The sequence below is a fragment of the Ammospiza nelsoni genome, chromosome 13 (assembly GCF_027579445.1).
Source record: "Ammospiza nelsoni isolate bAmmNel1 chromosome 13, bAmmNel1.pri, whole genome shotgun sequence".
Lineage (NCBI taxonomy): Eukaryota > Metazoa > Chordata > Aves > Passeriformes > Passerellidae > Ammospiza > Ammospiza nelsoni.
Window position 1 is genome coordinate 14,081,414 of NC_080645.1, and position 27,312 is coordinate 14,108,725.

Genomic DNA, 27,312 nt, shown 5'->3' on the forward strand with positions numbered 1-27,312 from the left:
TCAAGCCAGTCTATGTTTTAATGGAAAAGATCAATGCCTTAACTACAAAATATATTTAAATACATAAATAAATTACTGTAATAAAAAATAACTGTTTGAACTTCTGTCTTACATAAATACCACATCTGCACTTAAACTCTGATGCTCTCTTCATGGAGTTTTGGTCTCTGTAATATTTCTCACCTGACAACTTAACTACAGCAATATCATTGTAATTACTTCACCCTACAGTGGAGTAGGGGTCTGAATTAACTGCTTGTCACCCATTATCTGCTCAGTGCATGGAATCACTGCCTCTGCACAGCTGCTGCTCCTCTCCCTAAGAAGAAGCTGTTCCCACACGCATTATCCTGAACAGTGTGTTGAAGTTGCTGCTTCTTATTGCATCCCGACAAGCGCTGATCACTTGTGTCTTAGGTTTGCCAACTGCAGGGAGGGGAAAAAAGGAAAAGAAAGGGAAAAAACTTCAGTTATAGAGTAAGAAACTGGTAAAAATACTTATTTGATCCAGGCTGAAAATTTTGGGCTTTCTTTCAAATGCTTTTTTAACACATGATGAATCACCACCTTTTTTCTAGTACATAAATAAAATCCTTTCTTTAAAGAAGAATCCCCTGTAGCTCTGTTTTATGAGAGTTTGTTGGAAGGGGAATGTTATAAACATACAAAAAAGTACCTCCCTCCCCAAAAACCTACAGGACTAATAATGCAAATAAAGCAGTCCTGCTTAAGTTAGTAGTTGCTTTTTTTTAAAGCAGAATTATAAACTAAGAACTGAAGTAATTCTAAAAACATTTTAAACTAGTATGTTCAACAAAACTATCAATTTCTGCCTCATTCAGAAATGTGGAAATTATTTCAAACTGTTCTTTACAGAACTGTGATCCCAGAATATATGGGACCCTCACAGTTGATTGTAGTTGATTGTCACACATAACTGGCTATGACTAAAGAATGAAAGATTACTTCTAGTAACTGAGTTTCAGGCCAAAAAGCTTGAAGTCACTTAACTAACCCAGGTGACCTCTGGGACGTATCTTATGTGCCTCTCTGGGGGTCTGAGACTCCCCACTGCCTTCAAAAACACAGACTTACCACGTAACTGCCCAGCCCTTTGGATTGCCTGGTTCACAGCTTTCAGATTATTCAACAGCTCTGTGTGATTGTTGCAACGAATTTTGTACTGATTAATTAAATCTCTGTTCAGGTCATACAGCTCACTGTAGCGTGTCTTCATGTTTTTCCTGGGGAACAATCAGTCCAGTTATTTGCGTCTCTGAGGACAAGAAAGTCATTCCTGGTTTGTCAATATAAAGGTGTAGCAATACATGGTTGTGTTGGCTACCACAGTCACCTGCATGTCTGCCAGCTACAACAGACTTGTCTAGACATGTTGGTTATACTCATTATTTTACTAAAAAAGCCTGAACAGCCTATTTTTGCAGTTACTTTATCCACAAGGCAAAGTGGAGGCACCACTTTCCCCAGTGAAAGTACCTCTGCCCTGCAGTAACTTGGGCCTCTTTACTGCTGCTCTTCAAAGTAAAGCTCGAAATTAGCAGAAAACAGCAAATCACTGTGAAAACTCGACACCAAAACTTTCTTTCTTGGTGTTTTCAAAATTTCACACACCACAGATAGCTTTTCCTGCTTTCTTCCCTTAATATATCTTTTCTAACATATCTCATAATTTTGAAGTAGATTCAAGCTGCTATACACTAAGCCCCTACCCTTGCCCTCTTGCCTTCCCCTGACTGATTTCCTACCTAAAGAACATGACATGGTTCAAGCAGAGACCATCAAAGGTACAATTCTACATCAAAAATTGTAACTAGGTAATCTTGTATCACACCAATGTTTTCCTGTGCCCTTTTCTTCCTGAGAAACAAAGACTGGCCATTCTAAACCCCAAACACACAAACCAGGAAGCAACTGCTCACATGTCTCCCAGGAGCCGGGCATCCTCTGCCTGAACCAGCATGCTGCGGATGAGGTTGGAGTGCTCAGCCATGTCAGCAGTGAGCTTCTCATTCACTGCATGATGCTCATCCACCTGTCCAGGGCAAACAACTCATGAGAAAGGGTCCTTGGCACCCTGGGCACACAGGCTTCAGGCTAAACCTCAGCCCAGTGCAATAGGAAGTAACATCCCAACCTAACCAACCAGCATTCCTGACATTGTCCTCTTTCCCCTCACTTCCCACTGCTGGAGCAGCACCTTGGCCCCCAGAAAGGGTGAACAGACTGAGATACACATCTCACATGCTGACCCAAACCCAGAGCTCAGTCTCCCAGATAACATATTTACTTTATCCTAAACAACCAACTGATGGGTCCAAGGGCCTGTTCTACAGAACAAAAACAGACAGAAGGTTGAGTGTCCCACAGAATACACAGCAAGCCATTGTGGGCTGATTTCCACAACAAAGATAAAATCGTTTAGAGATTCTCTCATTAAAAAACCCAGCGACTGCTTATCTGCATACTCAGAAATGTCCAAAGCCTCCTCACCTTCACCAATACTTTCCGCAGCTCCTCGAAGTAGGCAGGAAAATCTGCTTCCACCTGCAAATCCTCAATGGCCAGGAAAGAGGCCATTGACTGGAGAATGTCACCAGCTAGATCAATATCATCTGTGTTGATAGAAATCTGTCAGAAAGGAAAGAAAGCACTTTAGCACTCTTCCATGCCAGAACATCTGAAACTGCCCAGCAGTATTGCCTAACAACAGTTACCCACAATCAAAGCAGGTCCTTTTATCAAGAGGGCATGGGCAAGATCTACAGCTTCCAGTAGACAAGAACACACTGATTTCAAAGGGGCTTTTGTTCAGGTTTGGGATAGAGAGGCATCTGTGCACACAGGACCAGTTACAGGCAGAAGTTACAGGCAGCCTTTGTTCCTCACATTATGGCTCCCTGAAACCATTCCGTGAGGAAATAATTTGTCTCCTTCCTACAGATCTGCAGGCTAAGCAGTTTACTTCACTAACAGGCCCTGGAATTTTACCCACTGACAGTAAACAGACACAGAAGTTTGCAAAAGCATGAGTATTTCCTCTGCCTGTTTAGTCATCCTTCACTTTTACTGCCTCCTCCTGGCAGTATGGGTATTCTGGTTTTACTGGAATATCACTGAAGGGCTGCTCCCCTTGTCCAGGGAGGTACTCACCTCTCCACCAGGCTTGATCTTGATGCAGAGCTGACCTGCATTACGAAGGGAAGTGAAGCAAACCTGGAAGGGAGCGCTCTGGAATTCTGCATCCTCTGGCAGCAAGAAGCTCTGATTCAGCCACATAACGATCTTGCAAAAATAAAATTAAGAGCGTCAGCCATCCCTTGTGTGTAAAGCCTGGGGACCACACAATGTCCCTGCAAATAATGTGCGCCAGAACACTCTGTTCAGGGTACCACAGAAATCTCATTTACTAAATTTCATCCCATAACCCCATGTCATGAACTTCTTAGAATGAGGACAATTGAATCTTGCACCAAAGCTGAATATTCCGAAAATTATCAAATCCAACAATCAGAGACTGCTATGAAACTGAGCCACTACCTGAGCACTGTACTGCCTTTTTCCTCTTCTCCACTCATTTGCAAAATTCAACACTCACTACAGGTCTCCTGCGATCAGCAGGCACACAGCAAACAAGGTAGTATCTGAAACACCCTCTGATCTCAAGCCTTTAGTTCCTGCAGGAATTCCTGATACTTGGAGTACCTCAACTGAGTCATCTTTTAAAGACAGAAAAAAGCAGGGTTGACTTGAAATACACAGACTCTGAAGGCCAGGAGTGCAGTTCACTGCATAATTTTTCCTTTGCTATTGGGAATCTCAAGCTGATTGCAAACCCTCCATCTATGCAAGACTTGAAACCAGGAAGAAGAGCACAAACTCACCCTTTGTGGCCTCTCATTCATGGTACAGTTAACATAGCTCAGGGGCTCTGTGGCCGAGTCTGGGCTGCTCAGGGCATACATGGAAAAGCGGGGAAGCTGTCTTGTCAACTCAAACACGTGGAACTGTGTGCTGGAAGCAACCCAACAGAAAAACTGAGAATTAATAACATAGCAAGGATTCACCTATTGCAATGGTTCCTGGTTCTTTTTTAGCTGGGGACTAACACCCACAGTTTTCAGGTACATAATCAGCAGCTTACTGCTTCCCCAGAAGAAACACTTAAAACTTGGAAATTCCAAATAAATTTGGTTTATCGTGAGGTTGTACGATTCCTCTCCATTGCTGTAATTTTCAATAATCCTTCCACTGAAGCATACTCTCTAGGCTAATACATTTACTATTTTACTATATAATTGGGTATTTTCTTTACAAGGTCAGTGAAGTCCTATTAAAAGCAATAATAAAAGTAAATAGAGAAAACAGAAAGGGAATTCAGTCCCATACAGTTATTCTACAGTGGGTGGCTAGCTCTCAAAATATGCCTCCCTATTCAGGGAAAGAATGCAGCCTCCTCAGGCACCAACAGCTCTGGCAGATGTGAGCAGGAAGAAAGCTGTTTTCAAGGGTATATGAAGAGATGTTTCATTTTCTATGGAGATATTTCTATGGGAGACTGGAAAAATGTTGTATTGAAATCAAACATGTGTTCCTTTCTATTTGCCCTGAAGCCAAATGGGTTCAGGGTTACTTTATAGCTTGAGAAACAAAGCTGTGTCCCCAGGCCTGCTCAAGTACTCCATCCACAGCAGCCATGATCCAGGGCCCAGCCTCTTAGGGATGACAGGACAGAGTCTCTGCATCTGTTGATTCCCTCAGTAAGACATCTCCCGGAAAAATGGGCATTCCTTCTCTAAAAGCAGAACCAGAACACAACAGATCACAGTGATTCCAGAGCATTTAGACTTTGTCTGGAAAAGAACTCAGCACCACAGGTGCATCAATGCTTTTAAGAAAGCATCCCAGCTCTCCTTTCACTAAGATAGAGAAATAGGGCACCCAGGAATTAACGGTGCACTTCCCATGGGACAAGCATGAAACCACATTATTGCTGTTTCCTGGTGCCACAGTTTGGAGACCAGCAGAGGTCACACCATAAACTCACCTGTTTCGGTACCCCACAAAGGCTTTGATGTGTAAATCCACAGGAACATCTTTGGGTGGAGTAAGGGGAACACGAACACAGCCTGAGAGGTTCTGGGCACTGGGGTGGACCACGTGGCTCTCTCCTTCAAATATGCCCTCAGCAAAGATCAGCACAGCACGGATGATTGTGTCTTAGCAACAGGAACAAAAAGCAGTTCCCAAATTAAAAGCTGTCCTCTGGCAACAAACCACCACTGTTTTCAGAATTAAGCATGTTCAGCTCCTTACATCACTACTCTGAATTGTTAAAATATCCCAGGTGACCAGGACTATCAGGACCTGACTGCATCCTATGTATGCCTGGTGCAAGGTGAATTTACTGTGTTGGGGAAATTCCAGTTTTGCATGTAAAGTCAGCTGAGATCCAGCTGCATTCATGCAACACCCTCACTAATGCAGCTGTGGGTTGGTGTTTACAATCAATACAAGAAGTGCTGCAGGGATCACCCTGCAGTTTTCATACAAGGCTGGCTTCATCCAAGTTAAATGTTAATTGCCTCAGAAAATAACACATAATAAGAAACAAATTCCATCAAACTCCTCTCCCCCAAGACCCATCCAGAGAACAAAGCTCGATTCAAAATTCTGTGAAAGGAAAGAAACCACAAAAGGGACATTATAGACAATAAAGAGGAGACATTCAAATCACCAACTAAATATAACTAAAAATTTGCATTATTTTACATGAAGCTGAATATCAATGGTTGCAGGTTACCACTCACCATTTGTGGTGGAAATACACAGCTCCACATGGGCAGACTGGCTGTCAGAGCCCAGATTAACTGAGAGGGCTGTCTGGAGTTGGGTGTTTGCTGGAATCAGACCTCTCTGCCCATCAGCTTCCTTCAACTGAGTGGTCAATTCAGCCTGTTACAAAACACATACCACCCATCAGTATCAGAATTTCAAGATTTTCATTCAAAAAACCTAGAAAACATATACACAAGTCATATAAACAAGTCAGTTATCTTTTCTTTCAGAGGAAGGTTGTATTACAGCAATTCTCAGGCACTTCCAACTAGCTATGAGTTGTGGCTGGATTAGGCATGGAGCTTTGGACACTTGGGCTACAATATGTTTGAGTGCTTCACTGGGGACGGACCTCAGCTCTGTATGCAAACCTTTACTCAAAAAACACTTCACATATGTCAGTTTTAAACACAATCTTACAGAATTCCAAGCTTCTGCCATGGTGGTCATTTGCTGTTCAAAGGTGAGTTTGCTCTTTCTTCAGACTATTTTTTGAAACGTTCACCATCAAGCCACAAGTGTGATTCCTACATGCTGGCAGTGCTCCCTGATCCTCTCACACAATCCCCTCTGACTCCCAAGATGGTTTATGCACTGAAAACTACAACTTTCAGTCATAACCCGAAGCACAGGGCTGAAGGGAATCCAGTTCTAAGCACAACTGCTCTGGCAAGCAGAAGAAGCAAAGAAAGCATTATTAAAATACAAAAAGCAAGTCCTGAACTTGCACAGGGAACAAGCCAAATGCAGAGGCAGGAGCCCCCAGCAGACAATCTCACTGCATCCTGACAAGCTACAGCTCTGACTTGTCTGGACTGCCCCACAACAGCTTCCCAGATTACTCTGGATTTATCCCAACTCCAAGGTGTGGTTTGGCCCTACACATTATTTAAGCAGTACCTTTGCATTTTCCTCATAATTTTTCAATTCCAGCAGAAGATTTTGTTTCTTTTGACTAAGTTCTCGGATAAGATCCTGCTCAGCACTTGTATCCATTAGGTTCCCTTTCATTTCCTCCCCTCCTGGCAGATAGCCTCGGACTGTACAAAAACAAAACATAGTCCATTTCAGCAAAGACTTCAACAACCTGCCCAGAACTTCAGTTTCTCTTACATGCCTCCCTTGTACCACCTCTGCAGTTCTGGTCTTCAGCTAGTACTGTTCAGCTGAAAACCTGAGCACTGATTTAGACCCACAGTCTCTCACTTTCTTGGTGACTGAGGCAAGAGAATTGCATATTTAAAAAAAAAAAAAAAAAAAAAAAAAAGGTGAATTTTTCCAACCTGTCTTTAAGCTGTACTCACCTGACCAGACAAGTGCAGCACCCAGTCCTCTTGCAAGAGGATTCCCATTGCAATCATTCTTTAAGGTGCTTAGGCAAGTTTACAATTATGCAAAATTAATAAAATGTCTACCTGGATTTCTAGAGCTGGTCAGAGGAGTTGTTGCTGTCTGGAAGTGGCTGTAAGTCACTGTTAATCAGCCAGTAAACAAGATTTACCCACATTAGCTTTTCCCCAAATCAAGGGATACTTCACTTCAAGGGGTCAGACTTGTTTCCCAGTAGCTCAGTGGAGCACAGAGTTATGGAAATACCTCTAACTGTCAGTGGAGACAGAGGACCTGAACAGGGGATGAGACAACTTTCATTTTGCTCTAAGGCTGTGCACCCTGACTGCAGTTCTGACAATGAAAGCCAGGGACAAAAATCTTCTACCTGGGAAGAATCTGCTGCCTGACTGCAAATGACTGCTGCCCTCTAAAAAGTTGCATGGAACTTGAAATCATTCAGCTTGCATACTGCCCTCCAATGAAAAGACACACTTTATTATTTCTGAGTGAATCATTCACTTAAAATGAGAGCAAGACAAAAACCACTGCAACACAGGAGAACACCTCATGTGAAAGGATGCTGGTCCCAAACAGAACTCTAATAACACTCTCTATATAATCCCAGCCACACTAATTACTAAGGCCTGAAGGGATCCCATCATGCAAGGCTTGTCTACAGTGGACACACCAGAAAAGGATGATCATGTTTATGATACCAACCTACACAACTCTGTAGGACAAGGCTCTCCAGAACTGCTTACAATGTTCCCCTTCCATAAGCTTGGGAAAAAGGTTTATAGGCTGAAGCCAAAATGCAGCAAATCCCCACAGCCTGTGATTAAGACAGTCAGCAAAACACACTGCTATTTAACAAGGACAGGCTTTTGTTTCAAATGGGTTGTGCCAGACCTGCTTGTCTCAGGCCACTGACGCCAAGGAGTCGGATAATCACACCAGTGTCTCTCCTGGAGCCATCCCTGTAAATTCCTACTGAGCTTATTTAAATCATCTGTGATCATATTTATTTCCACTCACAATAACAATGTCTGACTTCTTAATGCATGGTGGGATAAATCCACCACTTCTCCAGTCTCAGGATAGTATTTTCCAGGAAACAAAACGCTGTTAACATCTAGAATTTCTAATATAAAAACTCTTCATCTGCAGAAGAAAACCAACACACATACACACTTAGTTCTATAAACACCTTTACCTACTGTAAAGCAGCCAAAGAATTAAAACACAGAAAAAAGATTTCCTATACATACATCTATTATAATGTAGCCTGAAGAACCAGAGTCTGTACTGAATTATTATCATTATCTTTGCATTAGGATGGAGTTTCTTCCATTAGACAAATGAATTTTGATGGTTTCTTGGATCATAATGAAACACATGCTGATTCTCACAGAAAAGGCAATATTCAAAATCCTGTTTGCAGATAGCGTAACTCAAAATTCCCTTAACTGCACATAAAGCAAAGGGAATTTGGCACACAAAACATTGGAACCAAAACCATGTTTAGCTAATCTGAGATGATGTGATGTGCCTGACATTGCTGTGTGTTACATTAATATCATTAACAATGCTTTTACCTTCACCATCAATTGAGCAGCAGATTAGCTGGGTGCTCCCATCCATTCTGTAATCCCCCTCCACCAGCCCTGCAATTGAGGAAGCAAAGTTGTCCTTAAAGATGACCTCCCCAGTCCGGTCACTGCGTGCATCAACCTGGAAAAACAAAAAGTTCCAAGCCTCAGCATGAAGAGAAAAGCCAACTCCAAAACACATGTCATGAGCTGTTAGCTGAGAGCCAGCTCTGCTCACAGAACTGCAGGGGAAGCTGCAGCTCTGCTCATCTAAACACCACACAGGAAAAAAATGCTATCAAGAAATGACATCTAGGCAGACTCTAGAAGGAGCTAGAAGGAACTTCTCTTCAGAGATGCTTCCCTATGTTACAAAACTAAAAAAGGAAGGAAATTAAAGGAACAGCAAATCTGCACTGGAAAGGTTATAAACATATGATGCAGCAATGATGGGACTAAACCAGAAATAACTTTAATGCAGTATTTACAACCTCTCCTCTCAGCTGCAGCCCTTGTGTGGTGAATTATTTTTATACACAAATACCACAACCTTCAATTATCTTTCATTCGATAAGAAGGGTGAGGTGGACTCAGTTCCATGCACTGTGTAATTTCCAAAGCACAGGTCACAGCATTACTCTTTCTAGGAGTTATGGACTGCTTCAGACCAACAAATTGGGTAGGGACTACCAGTGGAAAAGAACAGGAGCAAAGCAAGGAGAGGTTCTCTGTCACTGTGGAGCTCAGTAAAGAAAGATGCAGGGCATGCATTTATGGAGCAAAGAGGAAATACCCTGGTTTATTCATGCATCTCTATATAGAGTTTTTAAGAACATCCCCTGTGTATCCCCAGCTGGGCAGTAATAAGCTGTTACCCTGTATTGATTGGTCACTCAATCTGCTGGTGTGTACGTGCAGAATGAGTTCTTTGTGACATACAGTTTTCATTTTCCTGCCTAACGGTGTAAAAACAATTTATAAAGGTGGCTAGAGTTTTTCACAGTACTAGATTTCTTTCTCAGGGAAAACAGGTTGTTTTCTACAGTCTTAGAGTTCTTTCTCAAGGAATACAAGTTGTTTTTTACTGTTGCAGGACTCTGCTCTCATGAAGAGCTGTCAGCTTTCTCACGGATTCTGTCAGCTGGAGTCAGGATTCAGTTTGTAAGGCCTCTAGTCTGCTGTTTCACCACCACAGCTCTCTCTTTGACAATGTTACACATCTAATCCAATGTAAGTTACAACACATCGGGGCTCCAGACTGCCAGCTTGATATGAAGTTATTAAAGTGCCGCAGGCTAATGAGAGTAATAAGAGGTGTGAAGAAAAAAGCACAACTTTACAGAAAAACCTGGCAAGCTGCATCCAGGAGAGATGTGGCAGTTAAAACAGTCATTTCTGGCAAAGGGGAATACCAAGGAACAGGCTTAAAAGACTAAAACTGAGCTGTATAGAATGCCTCTACATAAAATGAAATAATGCTTGATTAATCCTGCCACAGTCAAGGCAGACGCTGCTCTCCTGTTACATAACTGCTTTGTCTTCCCTGTGGTTTGGGAACATTCAGATCACACTGCAGAGGATTACTCACGTGTCCCCAAGACACACCTGAACAGAGACACTCAAGAACTCCAGGATGTGGCATATGATCTCTGCTGCCATGGAAACAACTTGCCACACCTTTGCAATTGACTCTGAGCTAAGCAGGGGAAGCAGCTTTTCTCTGATCTTGCATTTGGCACAAGACTCTGAAGCCAAACTAGGTTCATTGCAATAGATCTGCAGTGCTCAGGTTTCTAAGTCTTTTTTATTTTTCAGTTGTTGTTCATCAGATAACTTAACAGCCTTGTTCAAACACAGCCCCCATATCTACAGCTCCTCATTTTCCCCCTGTATAAACTCACCTTCCCATTAGACCAGCCAGTGATCAACTCACACACTCCATCAGAGTTCAGGTCAAATGCATGTATGCTCATTGCTTGGTTTTTTGACTGAGGCAGAAAAGAAAGAACAAATTAAGATTGGATATGTTCTCTAAACTTCACATGCTTGCCACTTGCAAAACACTGGACTGTGAGACTACAGAGAGTACAGAAAGGAGTACAACTGTGCCTCTTAACAGGACATCACTAAGGTCACAGATACATGTGACATCTTGGCCCTTGCACTACTAATATAGTACACTGCTTTTAAAGCACTTGATAGTTCCTTTAAATACATTTCCATCCAAGCAGATGATTAGAACTCACAAAGTGTAAAAAACCAAATCTTCTAGGAAAAAAAGTTATCAGGGCCTCAACAGGGTCATAAAATTAGACTACTGAGGACAACCATGAGCCTCTTCCTGCCACCTCTCAAGAAATCTTATTACTATTAAATACACTGTTCTGTGTTATATTAAGAATATCAAAATGAGCCTCAGGAAAGGATCTTGTCAAACTGATTTGCTAGAGCAGGAAGTTGCTATTGTTAAGAAAAATTAACCTTGAACATAGACAATGCAAGATTTCAGCTTCTGAAAAAGTTTATTGATTCAACCAGAGGATTTTCTAACACAAACTCAAATGTCTCTTGCTAAGCTGAAAAATCCCTATTGTACGGTTATATCTCTGTTGTTTAAACCACCACCAACAGCCCAAAAGTACTTCAGGAACTGACCTGGTATTTTATACGAACCTATAAAAACAGGTAGATGTTGTAAGAACAAAATTACATTAAGTTCTCTGTTCAGCAAAGTTCACCTATGGGTAACATCAGAATGACCTGGAATTAGATCCCAAGTCTCCAGGCAGCCTTCAAGCCTCCAGTGATGACACTCCAGCCATGGACTAACCTTAATCCTCCAGTAGCGCGCAGCCTTGTTGTAGACGCCGACGGTGCCGTTGGCAAGAGCGTAGCCAAAGCGACTGCCATACATGGGGCTGAGGGCAGTGATGGTCTGCAGGGAAAGGAGGGAGAGAGAGGACACAGGAGTGACAACTTGTGCAACTTCAACTAACAGGGAACAGGCTATACATCTGTCATATGAGTCCTACATTGCTTAAGTGGTAAGTAAGTCTGTGGCAGGAAGTATTAAATACTGAAGTAACAACTTTTAATAATCAGTCTGAAATCACTGAAAGCCTTGTAGGATTTCCTCACACAAGCTCTATTTCCAGTATTAGGACACACTTCAGCAAGGATTGCAGAACTGCCCTCAAACTGTGTACTTTGACCAACTATTTCCTACCACAGACAGCAAAACAACTGCTCATAGGATTCCTGTGGTCATCAGTGCTAACACACTAACATTGAGAAACTACACACAATATCCCTTAAGCTTAAGGAGCTGATGATGCCAAAGGTTCAACTTGCCTGGGTTAGGAAAGCCCTGGAGATATTTACTGGTAGAAAATCTTTGCCCAGTACTGGTAAGATAAAAATTAAAAACTGCCACATTTGGACTTCTTTGGAACACAACTGGAACACCAGGCTAGGTGTCCTACCTGAATAAGCTCCGGAGAAAGACCTGAGAGTCATAACTTGGCCTGCTTCTCACTCCTTTGAAAACCCATTTCTTACTGAGCTAGGGTTTTCAGGGCTTGGAAATGCAGGTTTTTCCACACACTGAGACTAAAGATTTTAATTTCCGGAGGAACAATTGCAATCATCTGTCTGGTCTTCTGTACAACACAGCACAGGAGACTTCCTTCAATTAAATTCTTCCCCAACATTTTATCTAAACTCATCTGACTGTGCCCCTTGGATGTTTTACCACAAAACTTTGTTTCCTAACCCTTTATCCTTTCCTCTCACAATCTTCTGCTGAGTCTTTCCTAAGTATCAAACTAAATTACAAGCACCCAGTAAGGACAGAAGACCACAGCAACAGTCAGAAACTCAAAGGTAACAATAAACCCAAACTTATTGTCCATTTGTAAGAATCACAACAGTCTACAGCTTCAGCTTCACCAGAGTCAGTGATTAAACACAGAAAATGAAAACTACCCAAGACTTCCAAATCAAATATAATGTACAACAACACTGTTCCCTGAATTTACCTTCCTAAAAAGAAAGGTGTTCTACTGTGTCCTGTTATGTTAGAACAGTAGAATCATAACAGGTCTCCTATGACTGCAGGTGTGAACTTCAAACAATTCTACTGAAGACCTGGAAATAAAGCACACTTGAGAGTGACAGACCTTTAGCATCCCTTTAAACTAGAAATATCCAATGACCAGACTAGCCACTGCACAGAGAGCAAGATATATCACAGGCCCAGTTCTAATTGCAGTGATAGCAACAACCTCCTTTTCTGGAACAGTGCCTGGCTTTGTCTTTTATAGCTCTTCATAAGTGGTTTATTAGCTAAGCCTTTTAGTCCCATCTTGGGCAGCAGGGAGGCCACAGATGTTAAAGGACAAAGGTCTGTGACCTCACTCTACCTTGGGTCCAGAAGGGCTGTGAGAGGACTGAGAACACTTCTAAATGCAGTGATTTTACTCCCTTCCTAGAAACCAAAATCAGTGGGCATCTTCTCTGAGTTAAGCTGAACAGCAACTCCTACAGCTACTCCTATCCCTCTAAACATATCTGCCCCTACACCTTGCTTTAGTCACCACAGCTCTTTTTATACAGCCAGTGTGTAACTCCAATTATAACATAATCTTCCAGTTTTGCCTGGGCATTCCCCTTCTACCCTGCCATGCACTGTCTGGATGTACACACAGGGACAAGTTACATCATCTAGATTGCATCAAAAACATTTGAGGGAAACTGCAGAAGACATCCTTTTACTCAGAGGACACTAAGAGCTTCAATCACAATCCAGCAACCTTAATCACCCTTGCACAGGCTCCTGACTGTCAGCCAAGAATAGTAACTTTTCTCAGTGGGGTGACAGATTTATAAATAAACAAAGCAAAAGCCCCCTGCATAATGAAAGACATTATTAAACTCAAACTTTCACAGTTCTAGCAGAGTAGATACTGTGCAAATAGTTAAGTAATTACTTAACTACACAATATAATAAACATTAGCCAGAAATAATTTACCTCTGTCTCTGACATTTCTGCCACAATCTCATCCTCCTTAAATACGCGGATGTCAAAATCTTCAGAGCCAACAAGAAGCTGAAAAAAAAAATAGTGCTCCTTAAAAATAATTATTCGAGCTAAGGAAGCAAGCACCAGGACCCAGAGGACAAATTAATACTTCAAGTGCAGCAATTAAGAGGTTTTAACAGATCCATGACACGTTGCAAGTGTTGCACTGAAGATCCCTCATTTAAAAAAAAAAACGACCAAACAAACACACACAAAAAAACCCCAAGACAAACAAACAAACCAACCCAATGAATCCAAGTATCAACATCTCTGCTTCTCCAGCCTAAGTGGTGGCTGCCACTATGCCAAGTAGAAGTAAAATCAGCTTTGTCTTGATGTAAATGATTATACCAATAAGCATTGAATTGGGTCTTCTGCATCCTCACTCCTTAATATTTCCTACATTTTACTTCTTTTCCTGTTTCCTAGTTTACCAGGAGAGGAGCCCAGTGGAAAAGTTTGTACTGAAGATGATGACAATTGTCAGGTTCTTTTGTAAATTGACAAACCAAGGAACAGATCTGCTCAGTGCCTTGTCCACAAAGTCATCCATCAAATCAATGGAAAACAGAATTACAAATCAAAGTCTAAAACCTGGTAGTACTTTTCCCCACTGAAACCCATGAGCCTTTCATCTTTACTTGGCACAAGAGATACAAATCCATAACAAAGTTGGATTTTTAAAAATATTAAAGGCTTTTTTTCTTCCCAAGTAAAGATGCTTCAGATTATGTCAACCTAAATCATACCAAGCTAAGTCTACTGCAGCTATTAAAATTATTTGCAACAATTAACCTATTTAAGAAGCACAGATTTCTTGATAAAGTTGCAACCACCAGCAAAAGGCAACCAGATAAAAGCACACAATCCTGAAACAACTACTGGTGATGCTGTGCTTTCCAGAGGTGCCTAGCTTTTTTTGTTAGTTTGATTCATCCCATCCACTTCAGTGACTTCCATTCCACTGGACAGAAATTTGAAAGAGCAAGTCTAAGTTCTGCTCCACAACTCATCTGCCAGATGGCAGAAAGTAGCCTTCATCAATCCAAAAATCCTAAGAAAGGCAGTGACAAGTTAGTTCTGTTAGCTACTAAAAGTATATTCATGCAGCTGTTAAAATCAGTTAATTTTAAAAGTAAACTTGTTTTTACTGGGGCAGAAAGAACAGAAATGAAGCTAAGGCAGTCATTTACCAGGTAAGACACAAAGTGATAATTTAGGAAGCTGCTTCTTGCATTTTCTCAGAACTTCAGTTTTAAACCAGAGGCAGTTTCACAAAAGCCACAAATAAAAGTAAATAAATAAGAAAAACCTTTTAAAATCACCTAGATAATTAAGATCAAAAAGAACCTTGAAAACATCTCAGTAAATGCATGTTGGGGTAACTGGCCCAACAAGTTAGTCAGATATTGTAGCCAGCTCTACTCAGCCCAAAGTAGCACCAACTGCCGAGAATAAACTTCTATCAAGCAGAAAAATATAGCAAAACCCACTTAAAAGCACAAGTGCAAACCATTTGCAATTAGTGTCATAGATCAGTTTCCTGGTTTCTGAATCCCTAGACACTGTCTCCAGTTTCTATAAACACCTCTCAGCACATTAAAAAAAATACAAAGAGAAGCTGTGCAGAAATTGATTTGAAAACTTGGAACCGTTTCACTTCCTAAAGATCCCAATCAAGCTGTATCAGTTTAGTGCTTATAAAAAACACATGAAAACTGTCAAGGCCCTTTACCCATCACTATTACATAGTTCAATTGGATATTCCAAATGAGGACTTTTCAGGAACTAAACTAAGAAGCTCAAGTAATTATGTTTAAGTCTTAAGACAAATGACAAAAGTAAGTATTTTTAGCATAATGATTTAACTTCATATTGATTTGCATCTGGTGTATACTAGGAAGCTATTACTCTTCTTAAAGATTCATATTCAGAAGCACAGTTGTTCACTTGGGATGAAGAAACATTTCCAAAAGAGAATGCCATACAAATTCCCAATTTCACCAATCTCTTTGAGCCTGCACGATCAGAATGGCAGCTGTTTCCTGTTGTTTGTCTCACATCATTATCAGCAAGATGTGTGTTACAAGTTACTGTCATTTTAAATCAGCAAAGCAAAGAGTATTCCATTTCCCCACGTCCCTGTAAGGAAACAGAAGGGCTGGACATGAAGACAGATTTCTCAATTTTACCAAGTGAAGCTTTTCAAAAGAATAGCTTTCTAAAAGTTCACTTTTATGTGTAAGTTTGCACACAACAAGCTTGTTTCTGTGAAATTTTAAAAAGTTCATAAGCATATTCAAGAAATACCACTGAAATGAATGCCTTGCCAACTGATGATCACAGGCATTTCATTGTATTGCTCCTGGCATAAAGAAAAATGAGAAAATTTAACTGCTGATGTGAGTCAGTTGTATTTTATAATCTAAGTTTTTTTATTATCATTTCACTACAAGACTGCAAGAACAGCAGAATTTGTGTGTGAATGGTTACAAACCTCAGTTTTTCCATCATCATCAAAGTCACACAGTGCTAATGAACGAACATTGTCCCCAGTAACCTGCAGAGAGAAGGACAGCACTCATGATGACCACAGCTGTCAGAAACTGAATTATTTTTATTATCTCAACTGCAAAAGAACAATTGACACAATCAGTGTTCAAGTAACATCTGAGTGCACTGAATACATGGCCAAAATACAGTTTAAGGCCTGGGATAAATTAAGAACAATCAACAACTTAATTAATAGTTATCATATTAAAAGAAAATCAAGATGATTTAGTGCCATTGAAAGCATCTTCTAATAACATCAAAACTATTATGCATGGCCTTACTGTCCAGAAACGGTCATTTCCTTCATAATCAAAGCCCTGCAGGGCACAGTTTCCACCAATAATAGCAAGTGGAGGTGAAATATCTCCCAGCTTCCCAAGAACTATTGCATTGGCTCCATCTGAAACCTGTAGAGAAGCATTAAAGGAAAAAGAAACAGCAGACAAGAATACATCAGACCACACAAATGAAGAAGAGAGCTTCCAACATTATCAGTGTCAGTTTAGCTGAGCTTTGAATGCCTTTTTTTTTTTTTAGATGGTCTTGCTAGGTGATGGGACATATGAATGCAATGTATATCTGTATGTGTAAATTTTCATATATTAATTTTGAAATACTGCAGATATTCTAGAGACAAAACAGTCTGAATATAGCAGTAGGAATAATGCATAGCACAGACACATAATTAGTTAACAAAGTAATGTTAAAACTGTAATCTTTACAATTCAAAGAAACAGAAAATTATGGAGATACTAAAAGAAGCAAACATTTAAATCAACTTGCCTCTCTGTAAAACAAATCTGAGTTGTTGTACACGTCGTAAGCCAATAAATTAGTCTGTGTTCCAACCAGAAGACAATCATAACCCAGCTGAGGGTTCAGTATCCCTGAAGTCAGACAAGTGATCCCTTGATTAATGTTGAGAAGAGAAATGTCTGCATCTTGGTTACTTTGCACCATTCTGTTTGTGTTTATTCTCTGTCCTCGGGCATGAGGATTGTGAATAAAAACCTGTAGAAACAAAGATATAAATATTAATACAACAATATATCTGTTTGTATACAAACAGTAAAAACTATTGTTTGGATAACAACTGTGATTGGGAAAAAGGCATTCACTCAACCTAAATGAAGACTGGAGGTTTTACTGACAATATTATTTCTCACAGTTATTCATTAAACTATACTAGAAAAAGGGAAATGGCAGGAAAAACAGAGCTCTGGCCAGTGGAGTTGCAACATCGTTGTTTTGTTTGTTTCTGAAAATCACAACTGACAAGTCTTTGGAGTAAGGCAAAAATAGGAAACCAAAGGGAGCAACAACAAACTAAACAAATTACCTCCAGCTGGTAGCAGTATTTGCAAAACATCCCAAACATTTAAGACATTTTACCTGGTACATATCTGTAACCTCCATCTGTAGGTGAACAAGGTTAATTTTAAAAGGATGAATGATAAACATGGTTTTACTTTCACTGACCAATGCTCAGTCACTGCAATTGCCTGGAGCCAAGTCAGAGGCTCAACAGCTTGCTTTCTGGCTGTGCAGTCTGTCCCTCAGATAAGCCCTTGTTGTATGCTGTTCCTAAAGGTGCCAAAATCAAATTAATAATGCTGGGAAACATCACAGATGAACCCTCTTTGTATTTACAACCTAAGTGCCTCTGTGGGTTTATGCTTCAACCTATGCTTTATTAGTCAGGTTGTACTTAATCCTGTTTTGTTTATGTTTCTAACTAGAACAGAGCACACAGGATGCTCTCTGTTCCCGTCAGGCTGTTTGTGCATCACCCACAGAAACCTCAGCCCCGTTATCAGCACAGAGCTTGGCTTGTAACAGTGCCAAGGCTCACTGCTCTGAGAACTGCATGATAAAACCCAAGGCTTCAAAAAATCCTGATAGAAAATCTAAGTTTCCGTGGCAACTTGGGTTTGTAAACTGGTTCAGGCTGGAAGAAGCCACAGAAGTCAGCCAGTCCAACCTCCTGCTCCAACAGGGTCCCCCCAGAGCGTGTTACTCCAGACTGTGTCTAGACAGCTTTTGAATTTCCCCAGGGCTGGAAACTCCGCAGCCTCTCTGGGCACCTCTGCTACTGCTCAATCTCGTCACCTGCTATTAATGTTTGCAAGCTCCTGCCGCAGCAGAGCGAGGCTTCGAGCACCGCGTCCCCGGGCCCCGCCGCGGGTCTGCGCAGGGCGAGGGGAACGAGCCCCAGCCCCTGGCTCGGCTCAGCCCTGCCCGGGGAGCTGGCGGGGTTAGCGCGGCTTCCGCGGCTTCCGCCGGGGCTGCTCGGCCGGGCCGGGCCGCGCCGCAGCCGCCGAGGCTGCTCCTGCCCCGTTACCTTGCCCGCTTGCGTGGCGGCCGCCAGGCAGGGGTGCGTCCCGTCGTACCGGCCCAGCGCCACCATGCGGGGCAGGATCTTGTGCTTGAGCTTCAGCGTGAACACGGGCACCAACATGATGGGCGAGGGGCCGCGGGGCGGGGCACGCCGGGGGAAGCCGGGCTGGGCCGGGCCGCCGCCGGACGCGGATCCGCCGGCACCGGCACGGCACGCGCGCACGCGCAGGCGCCGCGTCAGCGGGAGGGGCGCGGCCCGAGGGGCGGCCGCGGGGGGGCGCTGTGGGGCCGGGACGGGGTGGGGGGCGGCTGATCTGAGGGGAGAGCTCGGAGAGACCGCGGGCAATGGGGCAGAGACATTGGGGGCAATGGGACCGGGGAGCAGGACAGAAGGACCAGGGAGCAGGGCAGAGGATTTGGGGTGCAGGGCAGTGGGACCGGGGGCTGTGGGGGAGATGGGGTAGGACTGCGGGGCAGCTGCAAGGGTCAGGGACTAGAGGAGGTTCGGGGCGCTCACAGAGATACGGGGAGGTGCAGGGTGCAACTGGGGATATCAGAGTTCATCTGGGAGAGCTGGGGAGTGGGATTAGGGGGCCAAAAGGGCAAATGCAGAGGTCAGAAGAGCTGAGGGGCAGTTTGGGATGCCGGGGCAGCTAGGGGAGGTGGTTGTGTGGAACTAGGGGAGGTATTTCTACAGCTCAGGAGAACTGGGGGAGAAACTGGAGGTCCTGGGGGCGACCATGGACAGGAGGATAGAGGCAATTGCCCCTCTGGGCAGCCGCAGTGGCCTCCAAGACCCCCATTGCCATCTCAGTCCCAGCTTCTCTGCAGGGTCAGCACCCAGCTGCTGCCACGGGCTGTCCCTTCTCTGTCCCCAGTGCCCTTGCTTCACCCTTTGATGCCTGCTGGCTGCCACACGCACCCTTACTCACACTTTGCCAGGAGTATCTCCAACTGAGAGATCTCCAAGGCAATAAAACCCAACCCAGAGTTAAAATGTCCCATGAGGTCAAAAGCACAGCCTCAGAACATCATTACTGCTGCTTTGTGGGATTGTGCACTGGATCCTATAGAATCCAGCCATTGGGGTGCTGGGAGGAGGATGGAGATGAGAGAAACAGAGGACAAATCCTCACACAGCCACAGTGTAAACACTGATGCTGGTCCTCATCCTGGAGTGGATTTTGGTATACAGACCCTCATGGATCTCCCTGCAGTGCCCACTCCCTGCCTGGATACAGGCTGGATAGGGAAACTCTGGGTCAAGGTCATAAGTTTAGAAATTCTTAAATTATTTTAGGTTTAAGCAATATTTTAACACGATAACCTCATGGGTGCTGTAAATAGACGGTGCTCTCTGACAGTGCCTGAATCCATCAGCTGCACTGGGCCATTATCACCTCCATCCCAGCAAGAAGCCGGTTTGGAAGAGGATGCACTGGAAAAACAGCTCTTCCTTCCCTGCAAAGGCCACTGGTTTGAGGCACAGATCCATTTATTTCTAGGAGAGCTGGCAGACACATCTCAGTTGGCATTTCCTTGAGCATTGGCCAAGCTCTGGCCGGCAGCGGCGTCCCTGCCCGGCATGCCAAGGAGGGCTCTAAAAAGCAGCACTCAAGCAGGGATCCTGCCATGCTGAATGTGACGACCTCCTTTTCCTCTTCTTTAGATTGTTTTTACCAAGGCTCTCTGGCACCTCTATCAATGTGCCATTATACTGGTGGATAGGGAGGCAGCCATCACGTGCAGCATTTCAAGGAGGGTGTTTTTCCCCTCTGTGGCTCTGTTTGGGGTGAGCGTGGGTGTCAGTGCCAGCCGTGCAGTGGGTCCCCCCTCCCTCCTGCTGGTTTGGGTACCAGAGCACAAAGGCAAAGCGCTGGCGTGAACTCAGGCACGCAATGGGGTGTTGCTCTAGGCCAGCAAACACTGCTGTCCTCTCAGGGAAAATCGCAGAATTCTAGAATAGTTTGGCTTGGAAAGGGCATTAAAGATCATCCAGTTCCAACCCCCATGCCATGGGCAGGGACAAAATCCCCAACTCCTCTCCCAGCAGTGCTGAGCATTGCTCTGCCAGGCTCTTCAAACCCAACCAAGCAAAATGGGGGGGAAACTGAGCTTACAGACCTTTTTAAGCTGGTAAAATTGTAAATAGATGGAAATTTCAACTTCTTGCTAAATATGTATTATTTGAGCTGTAAATATTATTTTGAATCACTAATTATGGTATGGGGTTTGGCACGTCTGCAACACAATTAAATTACAGCTGCCACTTTGAATCAGCTGGCTCTGAAACTCTTAATATTGAAATCGTGGCTTTTAACACTCATTTCCCTTCGTTTGAAAGCCCATCATCTATAGAATTAAATTAAATGTATTTGTAAATAAAATAATAAGATATAATAAAATTTATTTACATCCAAAGGTACAGCATCCAGTCCTGAGTCCTGAGCAGTGCTCAGGACAGGGGTCCTTCCCTTTTGCAACCTTTACAAGGGGGGAAATCTCATAAAATATTCACTAAGTCTCTGGGTTTCACTGCTGCACAGACAGGGCCTGCTTTGCAGCCAGGATTAGTGTAACTGCAGTTGAGGGATTATTCAGCTTCTTCACTAGAACACAGGTCTTAAAATCCAGCAAGAAATCATCACCATCCTCCTTCCTGGCTACTCTGCACAGGCTTGGCAAGACAGTGCTCTGTGACCAGTGTTTGCTCTGTTCTAGCTCCTAATTACTATAATTGATATACTATAATCATTCAATATCATATTGTTTAAGCCACTATGATTTCATATAATACATATTATATAATAAAATATAATATAATAAATTAGATATAGATATGGTTATATATGTAGATATAAATACATATATAGATTATATTATCAAACACACTTGGCACAGGCTGCTGGCTTTCTAGGCAGGTTGCATGGAGAAGCTGGACCTGACAGCACAACAGGTATGAAGGCTGTCACACACCCAGAAGATGATTCTTTAAAAAGACTTCAAATGTAACCAAAAATTCACTATGCTTTTATCTGCCTGGCAGAGGAACACTGAGGAGAGCTCAGATATTGAGTTTGGGAAAATGCTGGCAAAAATAACCATCCCCATCCTTCAAGGAGGGGGATAATGGCTGGAGGGAGTGGGGAGGGATGAGCAATTGCATCTGCACACTTAAATACTCCTTAAAATGAAGAATGAGCCTGATTGCAGGGGCTTTTCTCTTTTGCCATCTCAGATTTGCTGCCCCAGCTGGAGCAGCATTTCTCCCCACCATCCCATGCCCATTCCTGGGATGGGAGACACTTCTGGAAGGGGATGTAAAGAGCAGTTGTGCCAGATCCTGCCTCTACAGCTACACTGCTCTCGGGGGAGGCAGGATCTGGCACAGCAGCTGCATGAATCATTCCCAAGATAGACAACAAGGATCTCTGGATCTCAGGAGCAGGGTTTAAAGACATCAAGGAAAATATCACATCCTTTTATTTCACACCTTTATACTGAGGGGGACGATGTTTTCTTTGCAAGCTCAGGCAAGTGTGTACTTGACATCCCAAGGAATTACTCATCCCCTCTACTCTTGGCTTCTAATTAGCAACTAAAGGGGAATATAATAATTAAATATGCCCAAGGTAACGATACTTGGAAACTCTGGGTCACGTTTCAGCCAGGGGAGGCGGCAAGTAGTTGGAGCAGGTGAGTTTGAAGTCTGTGGGAACCTGAAAGACACAAAAGGGAAGGAAAGATGTAAGGGAAAAAAAAAAAAAAAAAAAAAAAAAAAAAAAAGAAAATCCAAACTGTACACTGGGAAAGCATTAGATTGGTGAATTAAAATGATGCTTAGAGTTAAGGTGATGCTTAAAGCCTGTCATGCAGTTGCCAGCAGCGATGGACAAAGTGGGGGACAGCTGGCAAACCCCTTCCCCAGAAGAGCATGCAGGGATGCTGGGCAGCCCCTGACCCACTGGTTTTCTGCTCTCACAGGTGCAGGACAAGCTAAATTCAAGCATTTTTATTTCCCAGCCAAAGCTTGGTTGGTCCTCATCCCCTTCCTTCCCTTGGGGGCTGCAATTCAACCCTCGTTAGACCTCGAAGTAATTCCCATTAACATTTATGAGAATTTCATGATCAAAAGAAGAATAAGCCCTTTCATCTTCCAGACATGCCCCAACACACATCACCTGGCCCCAAAAGCCTGTCCTGCCAGGAAGGAGCTCCCACCTTGTGCTGGGGTCTCTCAGGATGCACACCCCAAAACTGGCTGGAACTTTGCAAGGTCAGTTCACCCTCCTGAACCCGGTTCATGGCATCAATTCAGCATTTCTTCCTTTCCCTTCTTCCTAAAAATCACTAATTAGCAAATCCCCACCCTCCCCACACTGCTTTTTCAAGGAGAAGGTAATATTGATAGCTGCATTGCTGATAAGAAATAAGGAGTAAGGGCCAAGCCCTTGCCTGGAGCCGCAGGATGAGCCGGCAGCTGAGCCCGACTCATAATCCCGGCCTTGGGAGTCCCAGCCCTGGCGCAGCCGGCTGGGTCACAAGGCGGCTCCCAAAGAGCCCACATCAAAGAGAGCTGCCGGCTTGTGAAAGCGTCCCAGGATTGCACGCCGTGCAATTCCTGCTCCATGGAAATCTGCCCGTCCCCTTCCCACCGCCAGCCGGCCCGCGCTGAAGGTGCCTTCCTACAGTTACAGACGCGATGTGGGCCAGCAAGTCCCCAAAAAGGGCATTTCCCCAGGAAAATGGGACATGCCACGTCTTTGCTGATGGCTAATATTGGAGAAGCACTCGCTGGGATGTATTTTCCTAAAGCTGCAATCAAGGTGCAGGCAGGGAAGCAGGCGTCTTCCCAGGAAGATGCAAGGAGGAAGAACAGACGATGAGCTTAGCTAATGTTTGCCACTGAGAGAAGAATGAGTCTTTGCTCCCAATTTTCTGGGAAAAAGAAAGAAGTCTCCACAGCCTGAGGTCACCCCACTGATCCGGTTTCACTCCCAAATGTTTCCAAGGCTTTGCCTATGCACATGGGGAGTGGTTGAGAATGGCTTCCCAGGGCAGACAACGGGTGATTCACCTTCTTCCTCCTCTGCCAAAGGGCTGGCAAGCACCAGCAAAATAAAACTACGTCAGCTCCTATTTCCCGTGTTTCAAACACTTGTTTATCATCAGCAAACAATAACCTGAGATTCGGATCAAAGCTGAGCCTGCTTTCTAAGCAGCAATCACTTCTAGGGCTTCCTGCTGCTTCCTTTCAGCACTTGCATGTGCTGGGTGTTTGATGGGTGCTAAAATGTTTTTTTATTTTCTCCATTTGGGTTTAAAAGACCGGTCCCAGGTGGGCTGTGGTTCCCTGTACTTCTGGCAGCTGAGCCCTGGCCATCCATGGCTCTCCTGCCCAGAGACCAACACCAGGAGGCAGCTGGAGCAGGCAGAGCTGAGCTGCCCTTGCTGCTGCTCTGGGGTCAGGACCACCCGTGGGTACCTGGCATCAGCATCCCGGCCTGGCAAACAATGGGCAATGGTGAGGGACAGGGCACCCCCAGGGTCCTGGTGCTGTGCCCACACGGGGTTCATGGCCCCCTGCATCCCTGCCCAGTCTGTACCCACTGAGCCACGGTGCTTTGCCAGCTGAGCCCCCTGGCCCGGGATCTTGTATCTGGGTGAAGGAGGGGTCACCAAACCCATCACTGCTCCAGAGGGGATGATGAGCCCAGAGCAAGCACTCTGGGGGATTTGTGCCATGAGGGGGGACTTGTAGTGGTCTGCAGGGTCCCCAGAAGGAGATGTGCTGGGTGGCTGCACCACGGGCAGCTGGAGGCTGATGCTGGTCCATTATGCACCTCGATGTGCCCACAGGTGACTGGAGCCACGTGTCCTTCAGCAGAGAGCCAGGGCAGACCTGTGCCAGCTCACCTCCACGGGAGCTGCCTGCTGTGCCTCCCTCCTGGCCTGCCTGGCACCAGCCCTGAGTCACTGCCAGTCACCAGCCCCAGCCCTGACACCTTCCTGTGGTTTTCAGCAATCAGCTGGAGGCACCTGAGGTGTCACAGGAACGGGTGCCTCTGCCACACTGTCCTGAAAGCTGTCAGCTTCCTTCTCCCCTTTCTAGGGATCCCTGTCCCTCACATGCCAATGGTGATGCTCAGCCATCCTCATCCTCCCTGTGAACATCATCTCCTGGAGCACTGGAGCACCACGCTGACTCACCGCTGTTCATCCACCTGGCAATCTCGGGGGAATTGCCTGGGGACAGAGCCAGGAATCCCACGCAGGGGACAGGAGAGCCAAGGGGTGCAGCTCTGGTATGGCAAGGGCTGGTGAATAAATTCTGTGCAGAGATCCTGCCTGTTTTGCTTGGCTCTGGGGAGCAGCATTAGGCCCATTTAAATGATGGAGACCCCCCAGGCAAATGGAGGGCAGGCGCCAGAAGGCAAACTGAGGCTGGCAAGACCTTGTCATGGGGGGTATTTAAACAGCAGGAAGGTGTCCCTAGCTCATCATTGTCACCCCAATCACAGGTTGCTTCTGGAGGTGGTCTAATTGGTATGTGTCTGCCTGACAACCCACTATTCCAGTCCAATCCCAAATTAATTATAGAATGTCCCAAATCAATTACAGAATAGACTGGGAGCAATGTAAGATCTACCAGAGTCCTGATTCTCAGTTCTATATCACCTGGAAGATGATTTTTTTCCTTTGTGCAGAAAGAGAGGAAAGAAACTAAAAAGAGCTGGGGTCTGACTAAGAACAGATGCTGGAGAGCTTTTCCTGCACCCTGTCCTTTCATGGCAGCGATTGTTCTCTTCCCTTTGTGTGGGCTCCACCTTCCTCCCCCTAGGCTAGAGGAGAGGAACCATTTTGGAGAGGCCACATGTCCCTGTATCCCTGGGCCACCATCAGCTGGGGATAGGGCCAATTTTTGCCTTAGTGGCCAAGGGTGCCAGGCAGTGAGGGAAGACACAACAGACACAACAGTGATATTGCTGTTCACCATTAACCCATCACGACACAGCAGGAAGCATTTCCTTTGGCATATTACTGCACCACAGTACTTGGCTGATTGGAGTACTTGGCTGATTATTTCAGCCAAGGAGCAGAGCAAATGCAAGATCCCAAGGAGATGCTGCCCCTCTGTCATGACACCAACACAGTACAGAGGGCTGTAGCCAGGGTGGCAGGTGACCATTAGCACATGTGTTTCCCATGTTTGTGTTTCCCTGCTCCCACAGGAGCAATAACACTCTTGGCACACACCTCCTCCCTGGCACCGTCCCCTGCCATCACGCCCCACTGCATCAGAGCAGTGTGACATTCACATGGCCCCAGGGCTGGCATGTCAGGGCACTGCCAAGCTGCTCCAGGGTACAGGACTTGGGGAAGGGGCCCATTGGCTCTGCCTTTCTTAGGCTTTTCCATACAGATTTCCCACACTGGCCTGGAGAGGCTGGAGGAGACGCTGAGTCGGGGCGCTGGCAATGCTCCCCATCAGGTCACCCAACAAGCTCCCAACAAGCCCAGACAGCTGAGTGGTAAAAATACTCCCTGGGCCACTGTTTCGGGTGGATTAGCATGGATAAACTGCCTCAGCCAGGTACTGCAGGCAAAACCCAGCTGGGATAAAACCCCAAGGAAAAGGAGTCTCAGAGCAAGGGGCAGCTGGGATGGGATGTCACTGACACCAAGGAGCACACAGAAACACAGGAATGATGAGGAAGGATCCTCCACAGCTAGCAATGCCTCCTGCACATGAAGCAGACTGTCCCCACACCAAAAATCTCAGCAAGCATAATTTTTTTTTACCTTCCACCCCAAACCCTCGCTGTGCTTCTAAGTGGGTGGGTAAAACCCGCTGGAGGAGTTGACCAGGGTGATGGTATCTCACCTGCCACCCTCCTCCCCTGCACACCCAGTTAATGACACACGGAAATTAATTCAGGAGAGTGGGATGGAGCACCCAGCTGGGAAGGAGACAGGGCCCCGAGGTGCCATGCACGGCGCCAAGGGGACGTGGGTGCCACTGTCCTGGGGCACTGGGAGGGCACGGCAGGCTCCAGCCAGGCCAGTTCAGCTTGTTGCTGCTCCTGCTTGCAGGGAGGGTGTAGGAACCAGAGGACAGGGTCTCAAGCAGGGACTGAATCCCTGTCACCTCATGGTGCCAGCTCCCCATCACCCCACCGTGCCAGCTCTGAGAGGAGGGGACTGAGATTTCCTAGCAGTGGTGTCACTTCCTGGATTAATGTATCCCCCAAATCAGATTGGTAGTTTGATTTTGGTATCAGTCAATCAATCAATCAATCAATCAGTCAATGGCTGGACTGTGGGGGCTCCCTGGGCGCAGACCCTCATCCCCATGGAGTGCAGCAGCACTCCTGAGACAGGTGTCACCTGTGCGATGAGCTGTGGCCGTTCTCTGCACCCCTTCCTACACCCCAGCAGAGAGGGGTGGTCCCCCCGTCCCTGGCTCTGCCGGGAGCCCCGGGTCACGCTGCGCCGCCCGGCCGTGAATCAGCAGCGCCCGGGGCAGCGCCGGGCTGAGCCGTGCGCAGGCTGCAGGGGCGGAG

The 27,312-nt window shown here is 44.9% G+C and overlaps 1 protein-coding gene across 1 annotated transcript; it reads right to left on the minus strand.

The window, feature by feature from the left end:
* On the minus strand, positions 1–18,961 carry BBS2 (Bardet-Biedl syndrome 2). Its single transcript, XM_059481383.1, has 17 exons — positions 18,753–18,961; positions 17,195–17,422; positions 16,693–16,818; positions 16,356–16,418; positions 13,808–13,885; positions 11,608–11,712; positions 10,679–10,765; positions 8,784–8,919; positions 6,757–6,896; positions 5,829–5,973; positions 5,066–5,237; positions 3,903–4,032; positions 3,172–3,303; positions 2,512–2,649; positions 1,941–2,053; positions 1,096–1,244; positions 1–426 (listed from the first exon to the last, which is right to left on the minus strand). The coding sequence occupies exons 1-17, from the start codon at positions 18,867–18,869 to the stop codon at positions 320–322; spliced, it is 2,166 nt and encodes a 721-aa protein (XP_059337366.1). The 5' UTR covers positions 18,870–18,961; the 3' UTR covers positions 1–319.
* Positions 18,962–27,312: the final 8,351 nt, after the last annotated feature.

Bases quoted from the DNA above. Each gene is read 5' to 3' on its own strand.
- BBS2 (XM_059481383.1), bottom strand. From the start codon at position 18,869: ATGTTGGTGCCCGTGTTCACGCTGAAGCTCAAGCACAAGATCCTGCCC. The intron at 17,423-18,752 runs GTAACGGGGCAG...TTGTTTCTACAG, and splicing joins CCGCCACGCAAGCGGGCAAG to GTTTTTATTCACAATCCTCA. The intron at 1,245-1,940 runs GTGAGCAGTTGC...ATTGTTCCCCAG, and splicing joins GCCCGGCTCCTGGGAGACAT to GAAAAACATGAAGACACGCT.